This window comes from Aedes aegypti, chromosome 1, assembly GCF_002204515.2.
Source record: "Aedes aegypti strain LVP_AGWG chromosome 1, AaegL5.0 Primary Assembly, whole genome shotgun sequence".
NCBI lineage: Eukaryota > Metazoa > Arthropoda > Insecta > Diptera > Culicidae > Aedes > Aedes aegypti.
The window spans coordinates 243,036,492-243,055,678 of NC_035107.1; the positions used below are offsets into that span (position 1 = coordinate 243,036,492).

The window sequence follows — 19,187 nt, forward strand, 5'->3', positions numbered from 1 at the left end:
CGAAATTTAGAGAATACCGCGAAATGCCGCGAAATTAATTAAATTTGGAGAATTTATATGATAATTACTGTACATTTCAAATTTTACCTATAACAATGGTTAATACATTTTTTACTCGAGGTCCTTAACAAATATTATAATCTTTTGGTTTTAAGTTGGATGTCTTCCTGGCTTGATTGTTTTGTTTGAAAAACAACATTGATAATAGAATATCAAACATATCTTCTCAATTTGTATTTTTTCTCTATTTTTTTCGTGGTATTCAAACATATAGTCGATTTTCCACAACTCGACAACTTCTATAACTCGATGATTGTTTGATCCGTTCAAATTTCCATAAACCGTACTCTCATTAAGTTGATATTTCCATAACTCGATATATGCACTAGTAGATGTAACGCGAGAAGTAAATTTAGGGAAATTGGTGGAGGGCCACAACTCGATATCTATTTGACAAACAAACAAACAAATTGACTGGATCTCGTGAAAATCGTACCCCGGCTGTTGAGCCCGGCCTCACAATCTAACTTGTCACTTTTCTTGTAGATGGCGCATATTACATCTTCCTTTCACTGCTCCGGTAGCTGTTCTGTTTCCCAGATTGTGCCCATCAGCCGGTGCAGACAAAAGGCCAGCCCATATTTATGAGTTCAGCTCCCATACCATCCTTATTATTCATGAGCTGGTGAATGGCATTCTTAACCTCCTTCAAAGTGGGGGCTGATTGGTTTCCATCGCCCGCAGTACTGACTAAGGAAATTCCTCCGATGTCTCGACCTTCATTGAATGTGCTCTCAGAGCCGTTCAGGTGTTCATCGTATTGCTGCTTCCACCTTTCGATCACCACACACTCGTCCGTCAAGACGCTCCTATTCTTATCCCTGTAAGAGTACAGCTCCGACGCCAACAGGCAATTCTGGATTGTACGGAATTAAAAAGTTGTCGGAACACAGCATCTGCTTGATGGTTTCGAAAGCTGCATCGCATTCAGCTGACCAATTATATCGTACGTCTTTCTTCATAAATCGGGCGTAATACGTCACCATCCCGAGGAAATCTAGTAGCACTTTCACATTTTCAAGTCCTGGAACATCCATGATAGCTCGAACCTTCTCTGGATCTTTACGTAGTCCATCACCATCTACAATGTGTCCCAAAAACTGCATTGTGGTCTTCAAAAACACGTTTTTTTTTCGATTCAGGCGAAATCCTACTTGCAAAAGCTTCTTTAAGACTCTTGATAAGTTACTCATATGCTCACTAACTGTTGCACCGGTTACCAAAACATCATCGAGGAAATTGACGCATCCAGGACAATCTTGTAGTAGCTTCTCTAAGACCTCTTGAAAAATCGCACAGGCCGGTTTAGTTCCAAATGGCAATCGGTTTACATGATAAATACCAAGCTAACATTCTCCTGGACTCATCTCGTCGCCAATTGTTCTGTATCGAACTAATTAAAATGCGTCTGATTGGTTTGATGGGAAAATACAGAATGAATGTTTTATTGCATGTGCCGTTGCTGGTCCCCTGTAACATTGTTTTGTCAGCCAGGAGAAGCAGTTTGCCTAAACTACTTGTGCTACATGTGTTAAGTGCTGTAGGCACTTTCCCCTCCCCGAAGAAAGGCCAAGGGTTAATATGTCTGTGCATTATATTCTATATAAACCACACGCAGAGCAATAGCCGGTTTTAGTGGGTCATCGGTGGTGCGGCATCCCCACATTCCCTGAGTTACCTTATCAGGGATCTGGTCGCAGATTTCCTCTTGGTAAAAAACCCTCTGTTCCCTCTATATAGTTTGACTTTAATTCCATTAGAAAAATATACTCAATTTTGGGTTGATTTAACGCAAAATTGAGTTCTTTCGACCCAAACATAAGAAAAGTTGCATTTACCCAAATTTGGCTTATTGGGCCAAAGTACCCCCCCCCCCCCATTGGGTAGATGCAGCTCTCTCTATTTTTGACAACATTCGTGTGGGAGAAAGAGAAAACCGAGAGATTTTGGGTTGAAACTATAATCGATATACTTAATTTTGGGTGAAGTAAACTCAAAAATTAGGTAAAAATATTTCTCCGTGTATGCAATAGTGTGACGATAGTAATCTGAAGCATCAGCGGACCCCTCGCAATATTTATATTGAGGCTTTTGTCAGTTGTGAGAACGAGAGTAAAACGTGTAGCATGATGTGAATTATATCTGAATAAATACTAGTTTCGTTTTAATTACAAATAGTTTCGTACATTCATTACAAATAGTTAATAGAATATGACGCCACATAAATCTGATTAATCCACCCGTCAATTAAATGTTTCAACAGTAAAACTAAGGGCTATCCTAAGCCAAGTGGTTAGAGTTCGCGGCTACAATGGAAAGCAAGCATTTCAAAAAGTATATTTTCAATACCGAAGTAAAGTAAAAGTACTCAAAAACTAGACGCATTAAAAAACAGGAATAGATTGAGGTCCCTTTAATCGAGTAATAGCATTGTTTTGAAGATTGGGACAAAAGCAAGCTCCGCTGTCCAAGCACTTACGTCCAACATTTGCAAAGAAATACCGTGATGTTACTATATTTCGCGCACGCTTCTAATTTCGCTCACTGCCATGTTATCCATACTAGTTGATACATATTGGATTATTTTGCAAAACATGTTCAAAATTACAGTGAGCGAAATTAGGAGCGCGCGCGAAATATGGGTACTTTACGGTATACCCTTATTAAAAATTGACATGAAGATAAGACTAATCTTTAAAACTTGTTTATTTAAGGTCCGAGTATTGATTTTCTATCGTCTATCCTAAAAAGTAATGTCTGCTTTGTTCGTTCATTCGGAACGCCTTGTCGCTCCTTACGGTCTGCGGCCTGTCGGCTTCCTCTTGTCATCGGATCCCCAGCCTCCGTATGGGCCACCTCCTGGGCCATACTTGTCCTTGTATTCCACGAAGGTCACACGATCGGCATTCTGTTCTCCTCCGAAGCGTTGCCCGTGGTCCACGTTGGGCGGAACGGTCGGATCACAGACGGTGCCCTTGATGATTTCCTTGATGTTGGCGCGCCAGATGTGGAAGTTGAACTCTTCCAGGCTCAGCTGAGTGTACAGCAGCTTGATGATCGAGTTGGACATGAACCACACGTTTCCTTCCTGGTCGATCTGTTGAGATACGAGAGTAGTTATAAGGTCGGATACTTTAAGTTGCTTTGGTATAAAACCATTTGGCATATATGGCACTTATGCCAAATGAACCACTCCCCTTTCAACGATCATTACTCACCGAAAGATCGTTCGGGTAGATGATGTCGCGATCGTTCTTGTACACGATGGCCATATTCTGCGGGGCGAAAGGCTTCCGGGTGTCCCAACAGCTGACGGCGTTCAGCTGGATAAGAGCGAAGAAGATGACGCCAGTCTCCGGGTGGAAACCGTGAATGCTGGACTGCGACTGAGCTCCACGATATCCGAGCAGTTTGAAGTCGTCTCCGTGATAGCCTCGCTTGGAAGCGGTTTCGTTGCGCAGCACAGCGGTCGACACGGTGAACTCCGAATTACTGGACAGGGCGTGGAAGTAAGCCGTACGGAACTTGGTCATCGGGTCCGGGTTACTCAGCGCAATCGAGAAAATGCCATCGTCCCACGCGAACGGGATGCCCTGGATGTTGAAGTCGCCCTCGAGCGGGTTCAGGAAGAAGTAGTTATGCAGGAAGCGCCAAGATTTCTGGTTCTCGTGGTCGTAGACCACCATGCGGTAGGTTTGCAGATCGGAGATGTAGACGAAGACCTTAGAGCAGTCGTCCGGATCGACGTCGAGCGTGATCGAAGTGAGCCCGTAACCGGTTTCGACGTCCTTCTGGGGAATTTCATAGCGGCTGAGCGGCTGGTTGGTCTTCAAATCGATGGACCAGATCGAGGGGCGCTGGACGACGGTGAAGTTTCCTGTGGAAGGAAGAGATTGACGTCGAATTAGGGAAATGAATATTGGAAAGTAGTAAATTGCGAAATATTTGACATTGATCTTGATGTTCAAACTACGAATGCATATATAACGTGCCTTGATCACGCAAATATATGTTCAGAAGAATGCGCATCGTACCATCGTACCAGTACCCGCTCATGCCCCTGATTCCGCTCACTAGTGTAAAAAATGATTTTTCGTGTCAAAAACTAAAATTTTTCGCACGGATATAGTCTAGCAATATTAACAACTTTCGAATGGAGTCGTCTGGCCATATTTTAATTCGATAAAATAATTCTTTATATTGAAAACACAAGAACCCGTGAGCGGTTATTGGATCACTAGGTATTTTTGTGTGTTCCATGCAAAAAATTAAACACAATTTTAAAGAAATGTCGATTTTAGTATACAGCTTTTTTATTGCAGTAGTCGCTATGGTTTGATCATAAAAAATATCAGGATAAATAACGAAATTTTAAATGATGCATTTTTTAGTAAGTTCGTCACGAAATCTGTTTACCGTGAGCGGAAATAGGAACAGTTAGATGCAGGGGATTTTTTTTATTACCGTACGGATTTGGGCTGAAGGATCTCAGATTTTCATGAAACTTTTTCCACAGGCAGGGCTCATGGATATATGAATAAAAAAAAATTCAGGGTCGCCTATTTTTCCGGAAAACTCAGGTGGAAATTGTATGTTTTCCCTTGACACTACTTACTTTGAAAAATCATAACTCAAGAACGAAGCATCGTAGAAACAAAGTTTTTATATGAAAATTTAAGCAAATTTTCAAAAAAATCCAAAAAAAATATGAATTGGAAAAAGTTTTCCACAAAATTTTCCACCGTTGGGAAAATTCGTAAAGAAAAGCCGGAAAAACTATGCCCGAACTCGTGGAAAATTTTCAAAAAAATATTTTCGAGAAGGTAATTTTATAAGCTTTAATCACTGAAATTTTTGGAATGCACTTTTTTTTCGTTTTTGAGTTATGGCCAATTTTGTGAAAAATGTCCAGATGTGCCATATAAGACTTTTCTTTGAAAAATCATAACTCAAGAACGAAACATTGTAGAAACAAAGTTTTTATTTGAAAATTTAAGCAAATTTTCTCAGAAATCCAAAAAAAAAATATGAACTGGAAAAAGTTTTCCACAAAATTTTCCACCGTTGGGGAAATTTATAAAGAAAAGCTGGAAAATCTATGCCCGAACTCGCGGAAATTTTTTAATAAAATATTTTTAAGAAAGAAACTCTATAAACTCCAATTCTGGTAACTTTTAGGATGTACTTTTCTTTAGTTCCTGATCTATGGTCAATTTTGTAAAAAATGCAAAGATTTGCCATACATGCTGATTTTTTTGAAAATTTGCTTAAATTTTCATATAAAAACTTTGTTTCTACGATGCTTCGTTCTTGAGTTATGATTTTTCAAAGTAAGTAGTGTCAAGGGAAAACAAAAAATTTCCACCTGAGTTTTCCGGAAAAATAGGCGACCCTGAATTTTTTTTTATTCATATATCCATGAGCCCTGCCTGTGGAAAAAGTTTCATGAAAATCTGAGACCATTCGGCCCAATTTGTACGATAATAAAAAAAATCCCCTGCAGTTACAAATGCAATTGAATCTGGTGCACTGATGGTGCTCTCGTACTGTGAGAAACAAATCTAGTCTATTATAGTGGATATGTGATTGTATTTTTTTCTGAATTCTGTGGTTGTTTTACGATTTTCCGGCATTAATCAGCAAGGATTACGATTTCGGCAATAATTTGGTAAGGAAGAGCAGAATAGTCAAAACAAAATATTCCGAAAAAAACATGAGGGATCTCTGACGGGTATTATTCTGACGGGAATTATTCGATATGGGAATGGCTATGGGAATTTCTCTGGTTTCCTCGGGTTATCATACTTAGGAGTTTTAAGGGATTCCCCAGAAATGCTTTCTGGGATTCTACAACGAATTTTATCAATAATTAATCCATAAATTAAATCAACGGTCAGCCCAAAAGAATCCTCAAGTAATTTCTTCAGGGCTTACTCCAAGGCTGCATCCAAGAATTCCTCCAGAGATTGCTATAACATTTTCTTCAAAGATTCCTTCAGGAATTCAGGAAGAAGTTAGTTACAAGGATTCCATCACGTATTATCCAGGAATCACACAACGAATTTTTCGAAAAACTTGTTCAGAGATTCCTCAAGATGTTCATTACCAGTAATTCTCCTAAGAGATTTCATCAGTACTTTTGTCAGGGCTTCCTCCTGGGATTTCTCTTTTAATTCCACCAGAACTTCCATCAGAAATTCCACGAAGAATTTCTTCTGCGATTTTTCTAGTAATTTTTTTATAGATGCCTTCGGGGATTCATCCAAAAACTCCCCGTAGGATTCTTCCTATAATATGCTAAAGTAAGGGAGTTCTTTAGTGATTCATCCAATGCTTCCTTCATAAATTCCAACAAAAAAACCTCCAAAGACTTATTTAAGAATTCCTCCAGCGAAACTTAAGGAATTCCTGAACAGATTATTTTCCTGCAATTCCACCAGGAATTCTTCTAGAAATTCTTAAGGAGATTGCTCAAGGAATCCCTCTCAAGAAATTACTACAAGGTTTCCATTAAAAATTCTACCGAGTGTATCTCCTATCAAAAATCTTCTAGTAATTCTTTCAGTGGTTTCCCTAGGAATTCTCCAAAAGATCCTTCAGCGGTTAATGCAAACATTCTTCCAATAATTGCTTCAGTGATTCCTACACTATTTTCTCTATAAATTCTTTCAAAAGATCCTACAGAAATACATGCAAAGATTTACTCGAGAAATTATTACAGTGATTCTACCTAAAATTTCTCCTAGGATTCATCAAAGAATTCCTCCAAGAATTTTTCTAAGAACTCTACCAGGAAGCCTTCAGGGATTCCACAAGAAATACTACAAAAGAATTCACTAAAACTTCCTCCACGGGAATCCACCAGGATTCCAATCTTTAGAGGCTCTGCTTTCAATTTTTGAGGGTTTCTCCGGGGATTCTTCTCTTGAATCTTCAGTATTTTTTATACATTCCTTCAAAGATTCTTCCTGGTATCCCTGGAGGGACCCTACATGGCATTCGATCTGGGATTTCTTCGGGAATTACTTCAAGAATCTACCAGAAATCCCACCGAAGGTTCATAGAATAATTTATACATCAATTCCTTCCAGTATTTGTTGCATGAATTTTCCTAGGGGGATCAGTCCATAATTATCTTAGCGAGTCCTTTAGAACTCCTTCAGAGATTGTTTTATTTTTTTTTCCAGAGATATATTAAAGAATTTCTACTAGGAATTCTTCAGTGATTTCTTTGGTGATCCGTCCAAGGATTTTTCAAGAAATTGCTCCATGGACTTTTTCCAGAAATACTCCATAAAATTCTTCCAGGTTACTTCAGGTATTCATAGAAATGCTTTACTTAATCCACTGAGTAAATGTCAGTGGAATCCATGGATGAATAATCTTTTCGAATTTCGTAGAAGCTTCCTGATAGAATAACTAGAGCAGAGAAAGGGAGAATTTCTAGTTTAATCCTTCGCGGAATTCCTGGTAAATTCTTTCGCGGAAATATTGATGGTTTTTCAGAAAAAAATCACCGAAAAAATATTGGTGGAGTTTCTGAAAGAATTTCTAGTGGATTCTCTATGAAAAAATCAGCTGAAATCCGTGAAGATTTTTCTAATGGAGAATTGCCTGGGCGAATTCCAGATGAAATCCATGGAGGAACCTCTGGTGGAATCCTTAGAGAAATCCCTGGAGGATTTATGTAGGGGATTACTTATGGAATTACTTATTGAATTCTTGGAGGAATCCCTGAAGGAATTCCAGTGTTTAATCCTATGAGGAACTTCTTGTAGTGTCACTGTAGGATATGCTGGTGGAGTCCCTAATTACTGGTGACATTCTTAAACGAAATTTGTGGTAAAAATGCCTGCAGGAATTTCTGATACTCCCCAAGAATCCCTGGAGGTATTCCTCGATAAATTCTTTGAAAAATTCCGGGAGAAATTCCTGGATTAAGCTCTTAATGAATTTCAGGAGGAATCTCTTAATTCCGCGAGGAAACCCTTGAAAAATTTCGGAAGGAATCTCTTAACTACTGGAATTCGGTGAAATCCTTATTAGAAATTTCTGGTAAAATCCCCTGAGGAATTCCTTATAACCCCCGAAAATCCTTGGAGATATTCCGGGAGTAATTTCGAGAGAAATCTCTTAAGGAGCTCCGAAGTTCATTGTGGAATTTCTGGAGGCATCCCTTGAATAATTTCGGGAGAAATCCCTTCTGGAATTCCGGGAGGAATCTCTTGAAGAGCTTCCTAGATAAACCCCTGGAAGCAAATTCTTGTAGAATCTCTCAATAAATTCCTGGAGTAATTCATTGTAAATAGCCTGATGGAATCCAGAATGATTCTAGAAATTCCTGAAGGAACCTTACGAAGAATTCCAGATAGAACCCCTGACAGAACTTCTGATGGAATCCCAGGAGGATTTCATAATGAGATCTTAGAATTATTCCCAATGAAACTTCTGATGGCATATCTACAGAAAATTCTAAGGAAATCTTAAGAAGAACTCCTGATGAAATCCCTAGAGAAACTGATGGAATCATTGGAAGAATTTCTGATGGAATCCTTGGAATCCCTACGAAAATTCTTTATAGCATAGTTTCCCAAACTGTGGGTCGCGACCCCCAGGGGGGTCGTGAGCTGCACTCTGGTGGGTCGCGAAAAAAAACTCAATTTGTATTAATTGCCTTAGATTTTTTTTCTACATTTTCAAATGTCTCCCCGAATTGAAGTAAAAATGGTTAGGTACCTACTGATGATCACAGCTTGACATGGCATTTCAAATTTTCTTGGAACAATATTAAAAAATTGAAGCTGTCAAATATTTTGTTCAAAACAAACTTAATTTTTCATATAATAAAAGTTTTGCGTAAATATGGTGAACTATTTTACATCAACGCTAATGTGCAAGGAGTTTGGTTAAATGCATAGATTTACATACTATATTTCTGTGTCAAAATTCTGAAACATAAATTCATGAAACATGAAATTTAGCCAAAAATGAAATTTTACAATATTTGTTCAGCAAATTTTATCACAAATACTGGGAGTCAGTGATTTTTAATAATAAACTGCACTCTTACTGCTAAAATTTCTAGTCGAGCAAAAATTAACCATCGAAAATATCACAAAATTGATAACTTTTGTTTAGAAAAACTTTTTTTTCTTGATTCCTGAAATTCTATGTAAAGTTTATATTTCCATAAAAAATGTATTAAGGTTGAATATAATATTTCGATGTGAACAATATTATTTGAACCAGAATTAGTGACATTGAAATGTTGGCAACATCGAAAACTCTGTAATTTAAACGTTCTAGGTACATATCGTTTCCAATAAAGTAACGATAGACTTCGAAAGTTTAGGTGGAAAACTAATGTATCAACATTTTTCACCTGGTGGGTCGCGAAGAACACGCCAGAGGGCTAGGTGGGTCGTGCACTCGAAAAGTTTGGGAACCTATGCTTTATAGTATACGCTCCTAAAATGTTTAATGAAATCTTGTTGTTTTTTAATAACGTTCGTTTAGTCGATAAAAACACCACAGGGGTTTTAGTTTTAACACTGGGGTTGTTCCTATTTGACATTTCGGAAGAGACACGGAAAACAAAATACACCCAAAAATTGAATTTAAGCAGGGTGTGACAAAATCTAAAAAAAAAACAAAAAAAAGTTTAAAAACATTAAAAAATGAGTCAACATGTGTTTTTGGCCTAAGCTTAAGCGTTTGGCATTAAAATTGGGACAGGGCTATAGGACCCTATCTCAGTAGTTATTTCAGGTACAATCTCTGAACGAACTTCTCATTGAAAACCTGGAGAAACTCCTAATAGAAGAAATCCTGATGTAATCCCTAGAGGTATCCCTGCTGTAACTTCTTATGGAATCTCTGAAGGAACTCTTGATGAAATCCCTGGATTCCTGATGCCTGGCGGAACTCCTCATAAAATCCCAAGCAGAAACCCTGATGGAATTATTGGTCACCAGTGGTGACTCACCACCAGCAAGTGACCAATCGATCAAGTTTTCATCTTAAACGGATGTAGACTCTCCAGATTTGTGCTCGTGCAAATTTGTGGTTTGGCTTCGATTTATCTTCACCTTAACTTCTATACAAGCAGCATCATTTTTCACCACAAAAAATATGGAAATCGTGAAAACTTTTTTGTTTTTCGATATTTTTGCACAATTGTTTTACTACTTCTCAAAAAAATCTTCTATATTTGAAATCTGTGATGATTTTTATCATTGATCACTTGGTCACTTGATGTTCCTTGGGGGACCGACTTTTCTCACTTAAAAGTTGTTTACTTAACTTTTGCGTACCCAACGTCTATTTTGAGGATATTCAAATCTTAAAACAGCTATTTAAAAGTCATTTTCTAACCGATTTTTTCGTATGGTATGCGAACCAGATTTGTCTTAATTTGCAAGGGCCACAAAACAAAACCGAAGTTATTCCGGATTCCGTTCGGGATCAGAACCGTGCAAATAACGATTTTAAATATCGTTTCCCTTTTTGACAGATGTTTTTTAATATTTTATACAAAAAAACACTATCGAAGATGTACCGGTATTCGTCATTTACCAGTTATTCGCCACCTCGCATTACGACATATATGGTTGCCAATGTTTAGTTTATCTGTAATTTAGTGTTCGCTTAATTGCTTTAAGATGATACGGAAACATTCTTTGAAACCTGAAAATTTGCTCCGAAAATAATGGAAAACAAAAAACATTTTCCTTAAAATGTTTGCTCCTTTTTCGCCATGGTGTTCCCTCGCTACCCTCCATAAGAAATCAACGTTGGGCAAGTCGCCTAATCTGCCCATAAAAGCATAACTGTCCCATATTGATTTTCGTACCAACACATTTTTTCATCGCGACATTCATGTTTTAATATGCACTTCACTAGGCATATGAAAATTTATACACTTTGTTTGAAAATGTTGTGGAATAATATGAAGTTGGTGCAGTATTGAAAAATAAAGGCATAACAGTCTCTATATGAACTTTGAACCCCAATATCAACTGCAAAACTGGAAATATGTTCAACTTTATATTTTTTACTGATCAATATTAGCAAATTGAGTATTCTGTGGGGTTGAGCTTAATGAATATTGCATTGAAAAATTTACTAGAAAAATATAAACATTTGTATGCAAATGCAAACTTCAAACTTTGAGCGTTGTTTTCTCAATGCCTACTTATTCCATATGGGACAGTTATGCCTTTATGGGCAGTAATGTTGAACGCCTAAAAACGTCGCCTATTGCTGAACAGCCCGTGTATTCCTTATGGCGTGTTCAACAATTAGCGAGCATTTTGACCGTTCAACAATTGGAGATTTACCCTAGGTGACAAATTCAGGAACCGAAATTAAAAACGTGGTTAATACTGGTGCAAGTGGTCCAGTATTCGCCAACCCAATTTTTAATACAAAAACAAAGTTTATGATTAGTGTTTATATTTTTCCTGCTGAGTATGGATTGAAAACTTCCGTTTAGGGTATTGGCAGACCTTTGGGTCTTTTGATTTATGTATAAAACATCTTTCCTTGGGGTGGCCAAAACGGCTACACCTCCCCTATACAACTATATACAACTAAGTGTTTGTGGCCTCTGTGGACAAGAAAATCCATGTACTTGTGTCAGATATGTTCCGGAAGCCCCGAGGAAGGCGATCATTCCCACAATGTTATCGGAACCAATCGTGCAACACCTAAATCTTCGTGATTTGTCAAATAATGAGAGGAAATCATTATTAGAACGTTCAACGACCATTCAGGATTGACCTGGTCACACCGGAAATGTTCCGGATATCCTGGCGGAAGTGGCCAATTTCACGATGCTGTATAAACAGTTCATGCGACATATCAAACTTCATAAATTGGGCCTAAAATGTTTAATGAATTCTTGTTTTTATTCAATAATACAAAAGAGCATATTATTGCAACTAATTTAGCAAGTTTTCCAGCTCAAATAACGGCTATAACATTTTTAAACTTCCATTTTAAAAAAAGGTTCCAAATATGAACCTTGACAATTGTGATCTTGTTTGACATTCACTTTTTCGACAAAAATGCCACAGGGCATATAGTATTAACACTGGGATTGCTCCTATTTGAGTTTAAACCAAAGGGTGTGACAAAATCTCAAAAATCATAAGAAATGTTTTTTGTACTTAAACCAATGAAAATCATTTAAAAATTGAGTAAACATGTGTTTCTGCCCTAAACTTAAGCGTTTGGTACTAAAATTGAGACAGGGCTCTAGGACCCTATTGTCAAATAATGAGTGGAAATGGTCATAAAAAAGTTCAACGACCATTCAGAATACCACGATGAAAGTGGACAATTCTACAATACTGTACAGGTATACCTCGATTTAGTGGATCCTCGATGTACGTTTTACAGTGCCCGTTTGATTTTAGCAACATACCAAAAATTTTCATGTTGCTCAAATCGAAACGTGCCAAAATCGAACGGTTTTTTGATATGGGCTGTTTTATATTTCACATTTCGCAAGCCTAGAATCCATTTCAAACTCTATTGCCTGACTATTTCTTTGAACTGCGAAGTAAAATCAAAGATCAGATATTAAAATTAGGAATAGCTCTAATTATTTATTCAATTAAAAAAGGGGGAAATCAATAATTCAAATGTAACGAAAAAAAAATCGAGAAGGTGGGAATTTTAAAACAGTAATTCGGTACATCACCACCCGACTGCAGACTTCAAAGAAACAAAATTTTCGAATATTCAAATTTCTTGGGGATAATTGAACCGCATGCATGACCCATGTGTTTTTTTATCAATTGACATAACTGTACATATTCGCATAACAGTTCCATGTATATTGGAAATCCCATAGAACATGGGACTATTATGCGAATAGAGGCATTAAACACAAAATATAATAGACAAGTTTTGTAAAAACTTGGGTAAAAACTGAGCAAAAATCACAAAAAATTCAGAGAGCTATTAGCATGTTTACAAAAGTTGAGAAACACTGGCGCACTCACGATTGAGAGGTGCGATAGTGCTTGACCTATTTCGAAACCAGCCGGAGAGGAACGAACAGCATTGAAATCAAGTTCAGTTTAAACCTTTTCCCCGCGAAGCATCGCATACAGCTCCCTATCTCTCTCCTCGTTTTGGCCTCGCCGATTATGTCACGGGAAAACAAAAAATCCAATGTTTGGCGGGAAGGTGCCCGAGGTTATCAGCTTGATTGGCTGTTTTGTGTGCTCGAGTTTGTTTGTCTACCTTCACATAATTGTGCTTTTTCCGGCTTGAAACTATAGCCTAGATGAGGGCACGCTTCTCTCGATACTCTAACAGGTTAAAATAACTGCTTTTACGGTGCGGACATGGACAAGGCGTTTTTGGGGAATATCCGACTTCAACCGGCAAACCGGTTCGGATGGTTTTCGGACATCTTTTCTGACTGCTTTGCATATTTCCTACACTGAAAATTGAAGAGGGAGATTAACCAAGGGGCCGCCAAAGCTGTTGACCTCCAAGATATATGATTGTGCGAATTTATGACTCATTAGCGAAATCGGCGGGGATCAATATCAAATGTGTTCACTTAAAACTAATTAACACATTTTCTCGATGATTGTTTGTCAAGTTTTGCAATGCAAATTCAAGTCAATGGCAACATTAACTTTCTTTAGATTTATATTGTTGACCATACTAAAAATTGATTAACAAGTTTTTTTTTACTTCTGAAGCAGGTGTAATTATTCGAATATTTTTAAGCTAATATTGTGACAAAGATGATCAACATCGTCGTTCCGATCTCATGAATTTTGCAATCATTGCGGATGTCGCATAAATAGCGCAATTGGAAAATTCCGCGATTTGGCACATTTGCAACTTTTTCCATACAAAATGATCAGCTCTGCTGCCTTTGTTCGCATAGTGGACGTAAGCGCCAATATAACCAAATAAATAAATAAAATGAGCGATCAGCTGATCCAAAATGGTAAAATGGACTGTTCAGTAAGTAGTAAGTTCGCTCCTACTAGACTAGCCGTCAAAATTACTTTTGTAAAAAGGAGAAATTTTACTTGAGTGCTTTACTTTTGAAGTCAGTACTTCGCATAGAAGAAATGCCTGGTGGTATTGACTTTACTTTAAAAACTGTTTTCTTTTACTTACTTAGAAAATAAAATGGCTTTGTATGGCTTCGTAGCCGTGCGGTTAGTGTCACCGAGGCATTTAGCCGCATCGTGCTAAGGAGCGTGGGTTCGATTCCCGCCTCAGGCCGAAAACTTTTCGAGAGGAATGTTTTCTGACTGTGCCACTGGGCGTTGCATGCTAGTCCGTTGTCTAGTGTGGTGCTTCCTTCAAAGGGCGATTAACGCATTAACGCGTGTAGTGTCTTTTTATAAAAAAAAATAAGCTACAGGAAAAATTAACAATATTCATATTTTCAAAGGTATCATAAAAACTAAAATTTTTATTGGTGTTATAAATTAGTAACCAGAAGAGGGTTCAAGGAAAAATGAAAAAAGAATAGAGATGTTCAAAAATAAAAATAAAAAATCACATATCATGAAATTACGAAAAAAAACAAATAATCACCCAAAACGTGCTTCGATCGAATTTAAATATTGAAAAATGATGTTAAGATCGAACATAAGAATGTGTGTATTAAATGATTAAACTGCAAGTGATGAGAACGCCAATTTTCGCTGCTTTACTATTATTGGGGCAGGAGCTTAGAACGATTTGATCAAGCAGTGCTTGCCTCCTATCTGATTGTAGCTGTAACACGATTACTGCAAATCATGCTTTTTTTTTGCGTATTGCGTTGGTTTACACTCGTGAGATGCTTCGTGATGCATACATTTCCACCACTGGACACCTAGACAACCAGAATGTACGTATAACGAAACCACCTTTCGCGTTATGCGATGCTCATATGCGCAAAGTTTCACGTATAAGATGTTGGGAAAAGGCCTTATACGTTCAAAAGTGGAGGCGATATACGTGCACATTTTATATGATGAAAAATAACATACAATGCGAGTGTGTAAATTTTATTGCGAACTAGTCTGTACTCTTATGCGACTTAATTTATGATAACAAAGTTGATTTGACAGCTGCTACGGATTCATCCGACTTACTTTGTACGAGTATACGGAACGAAACGAAATGTACTTATGAACTCATAAAATGGCGTTTTATGCGAGGAAAAACGTCGATCGAACGATATCAACCACCATGTAGTGCGGGTGTGATGAACTTTGTGTAAATAAACGACTTTGTTCGCAAACTGTTATGCGACTTCTGGTTGTCTGGGGCAGGATTTAACTTTATTAGCAGTGAATCAAATTGTCATGGAAACAGACTCAAAACAAACAACAAACCAAACGTGCTCAAAATTTAAGTGTATGCTAGAATAAAGGCGTAAGTCGCATGATCAATTTCTCTTCAACGATCCTCTCTTCTGTAAATCAAAGCGACAAGAGGCAAGTTTGTCAGCATTTTTTGCACCCCAGGATGCAAGACTGCATTGCTGCCTAACGTCTTGAAGTGACAAAATGCTAGCAAACCCGCATCTTGTCACCTTTGTTCACAGAAGAGCGAATCGATGAAGAGAAATCGTCCTTATTCTATCACAGGCTTGAATTGTTTGTCCCATCTTTTGTTGATTGGGATACAATCTCAAGAAAAATTGTCAAAAATCAAGAAGTTTCCTAGTTCTCTGGGAGTTCGTCCATCGATTTTTCAATGACTTCCTCCAAAAGCATCTTCAATAATTCGATGAGTAGTTTCTCCAGGAGTTTCTTAGGATTTTCTCTATTATTGTCGTTCATATTTAACTAACAATCGCTTTAAGATTTCCTTCTAAAATAACTCCAGATATTATTCCCAAATTTTTTTTCAGGATTTTTTCCTGAAATTGTTTGCAAATTTATTCCAAGAGATGTTTCCATGGAAATGTCAGATTTATTTTAAAAATCTGGGAGGCATTTTTGAAAAAAATCGTATAGCATTTAAATCAAATTTCTGCAGGTTCTAATGTAGTCCTGATGAACTCCTGCAAATATCCCTGAAAGAAATCCTGAACTCTAGAGGAATACTTGGAGCATTACCTAGATAAAATGCTTATCGTCAAATGGAATGACTTGCTACACTTTTCAACTTCAATCAACCAAAACCATGAACTAAACGTTATCTAAAAATTTAAATTCTTTTTGGAACTTTTAATGATTGAAAGATGGAATAGAATTATTACATCAAGAATCACATCAAAAATCATAAAAGGTGACATTTTTTGTGCGGGAGGTGAATTGCTACACTCAATGCTAACTAAGATTTTTCCAACGAAATGTCAATAGGTCATTTCAGGTCGCTCTTGTCAAGTATTGTTATTCATGAATTGGAAGCATTCGAACCAGTACATTTTGGTTTCCTATTTGTAAAAAAATAATAGAGAAAAATGACAATTTCGTAAAATAAAATGCGGTGTATTATTACTTTCTAGTTTTCCCGGCAAACGTTGTATTGCCACATAGTAGGCTGTTTCTACGCAAAACACCCACACAAACAGACAGTTTCGGTTTGTCTCGGTTTTCCGACTTTCCCGGTAAATAACTTTTACTTTTTAATCACACGAGGATGTCGGAACACCTTACGAATACTACAGTGAAAGAATCTTTAAAATCCGATAATCCGTTCACAAGCCAATTAGTTGCATACAAACACCATTCAATTCCTAAGTTTCCACACACGTCCACAAACACGTCGGAACACTTCATGAACCTAATTGTGAAAAAATAAGAAATTTCACTAACTCTTCCTCAAGCCATTTCGTAACATACAAACACCATTTTATTTTTGTTTAATAGATAAACGATAAAGGATAGATAAGTTATAGAAACGCCATGTAGAGTATTAGTATTGTAAAATCAAACTTTTTTTTTCTGATCACGATTTTGAACACCCATCATGTATCAATTTTGAAGCCTTTAAAAAAGATTATGTTTGTATGTAGCTTTAATTGAGACCATGACTTGAATTGTGGTTCACACGTAGTGTAGTGTAGGACCGATTTATAACAAATTAGTGGTCTTGGCAAACTTCGTCTTGCCATCAAGTAGGCTGTTGATAAACGCTATGGATCGTCCCATACAAAATGACAGTTCCGTTCACTCTCGTTTATCAAATTTTCCTGGTGAATATCCTGAGATTTTTATCCACACAAACACTTCAGAACCATGACGAACAAGGCGCAGAAAGAATCATTCAAATTTATTGACCCGTTCGTAAGCCATTTCGTGACATACAAACACCATTCCATTTTTATTTATATAGATAGATAGATAGAAGAAGATATTCTTTTGATATTTGTGTTTTATAGTGACATATGGAAATATAGTTGTAAATTATCATGTGTTGGAAGTCACCTCGTCATTGCAAGTTTGACGGTAGATTATTATTCTTTGATAAATATCGAACGAACGTTTGGTGAAATCTCGCATAACATATGATCTCGCCCTAAAAACCATTGCTAACAGAGTGTGTACTTCTTTGTAATTTTAACAAATGACGAACCAAAATAAAAACAGTCACCATTGGGAAATAGAGGAGGATGTTGCCAAGATTGCCGTTGAGATAAATAATCGCGCAATGCACAGTACACACTTGGTTACCAATGGCTTTTAGGGCGAGATCATAAATTAATCGAGAAATTTCAAGTATAACAAGCTCATATGAACACCACGCGGAAAGTAAAGTTTGAGAACTTCTGATCTAATCACTCACCGGGGATTTCCATCATGCCGGTATCGACGAACCACAAACGATCGCAGCGATCGACACGGGGCCGGTACACGGTGACCAACCGGTTGGCATCGGGTTGAAGATCGGCCTGTCGGGTTTCGGAAGAACGAGAGCGTGGATTAAGTTCGGTCGAAGGGAAATTTAATACCACCACGCAACACGGCACGATTGAAACTTACCCGAAGTTCGTTGAGCTCGAAGCTCGGGTACGGCTTCAGGACCGGGTTCGTCACGGGATATGGCGGCTCCAGCTCAACGACGTTCAACGTAGATGGGATACCCCAACGCCTTCGGGGAACCGTGACGAAGACACGGTTCTTGTAGTGGACGCCACTCATCGGGATGTTGTTGATCGGAATGTAGCCATCTGGGGCGGAAAGAACTTCGGAACAAAATTCGTTATTCTATGGTCGATGGAAAACTCGGGGACACTAACCACTGGCGGGGACGTCAAACTCGACCTGTTGCCATTTGAGAACCTCTTCGACCTGTCGCTGGCCACTGACCACGGTCAGGGCGGCGAAAGCCACTACGCACAAGAACACGAGGCGCAGCATTCCAGAACTAACAATATGAATCTATACACTTAGGTAATCACAGATCTACGGTTTCCTACAGCGAACGGGAAAAAAAACACTTTCGGACTGGTTCGAGTCCTGCCGTCGACTGACGAAGATCGCTGGACAGATGAACGATTATACGCATTGGAATTGGGTGGACAGTGTTAATTCTCCCGGAGGGCTCAATAGAGTAGAGAGAACATTCGGCATTCGGCTGGAGAGATGAAGATGATCGAATTGAGAAGATGGGGGATGCTGGCTGCAAACCAGATTTTAGAGGTCACAGTACTCCCCAGACCGTTATTATCAGAAAAAAAACTATCAAATATGAGCGTTTCCTATGCCCATGATGCATGGCTGTGCAAAATTAAAAACATGGGTGACTGTACTGTATACTCGGAACATTAAAGATTGTGCACAGCCAAGGATGGATATATCCTAATATAAGATCTTCTTGAACTAATCAACTCCTTGGAGTACCAGGACCTTTAGGTATGCAGATTAATAGAGGAAACCAGTGCTCATCGGGTGCTTTATCATTGCAATTTATGCAACAGATTTTTCATGATGTTTTTTAGGCTCTCTGATCTTACCAGAAAATTGCTCAAAGAATCTCTGTTCAATTGCTTAAAAAATATCATGAAAAATTCCGCCACAGACCTCTTCAGAAATTAATTAGGCATTATCCCAGGAAGATCTTCTACGTGCTTATTACATATAAATACCAATTGTTAATTAAAATATAGTACAGTTGTTCATTGAGAATATGTTAAGGATTTT

General features: G+C 37.9%; 1 protein-coding gene across 1 annotated transcript; it reads right to left on the reverse strand.

Moving 5' to 3' along the window:
- Positions 1–2,742: 2,742 nt before the first annotated feature.
- On the reverse strand, positions 2,743–18,534 carry LOC5563621 (L-dopachrome tautomerase yellow-f2). The gene is made up of 5 exons (XM_001647791.2): positions 18,284–18,534; positions 18,027–18,229; positions 17,830–17,935; positions 3,279–3,937; positions 2,743–3,157 (listed from the first exon to the last, which is right to left on the reverse strand). The coding sequence occupies exons 1-5, from the start codon at positions 18,402–18,404 to the stop codon at positions 2,855–2,857; spliced, it is 1,392 nt and encodes a 463-aa protein (XP_001647841.1). The 5' UTR covers positions 18,405–18,534; the 3' UTR covers positions 2,743–2,854.
- Positions 18,535–19,187: the final 653 nt, after the last annotated feature.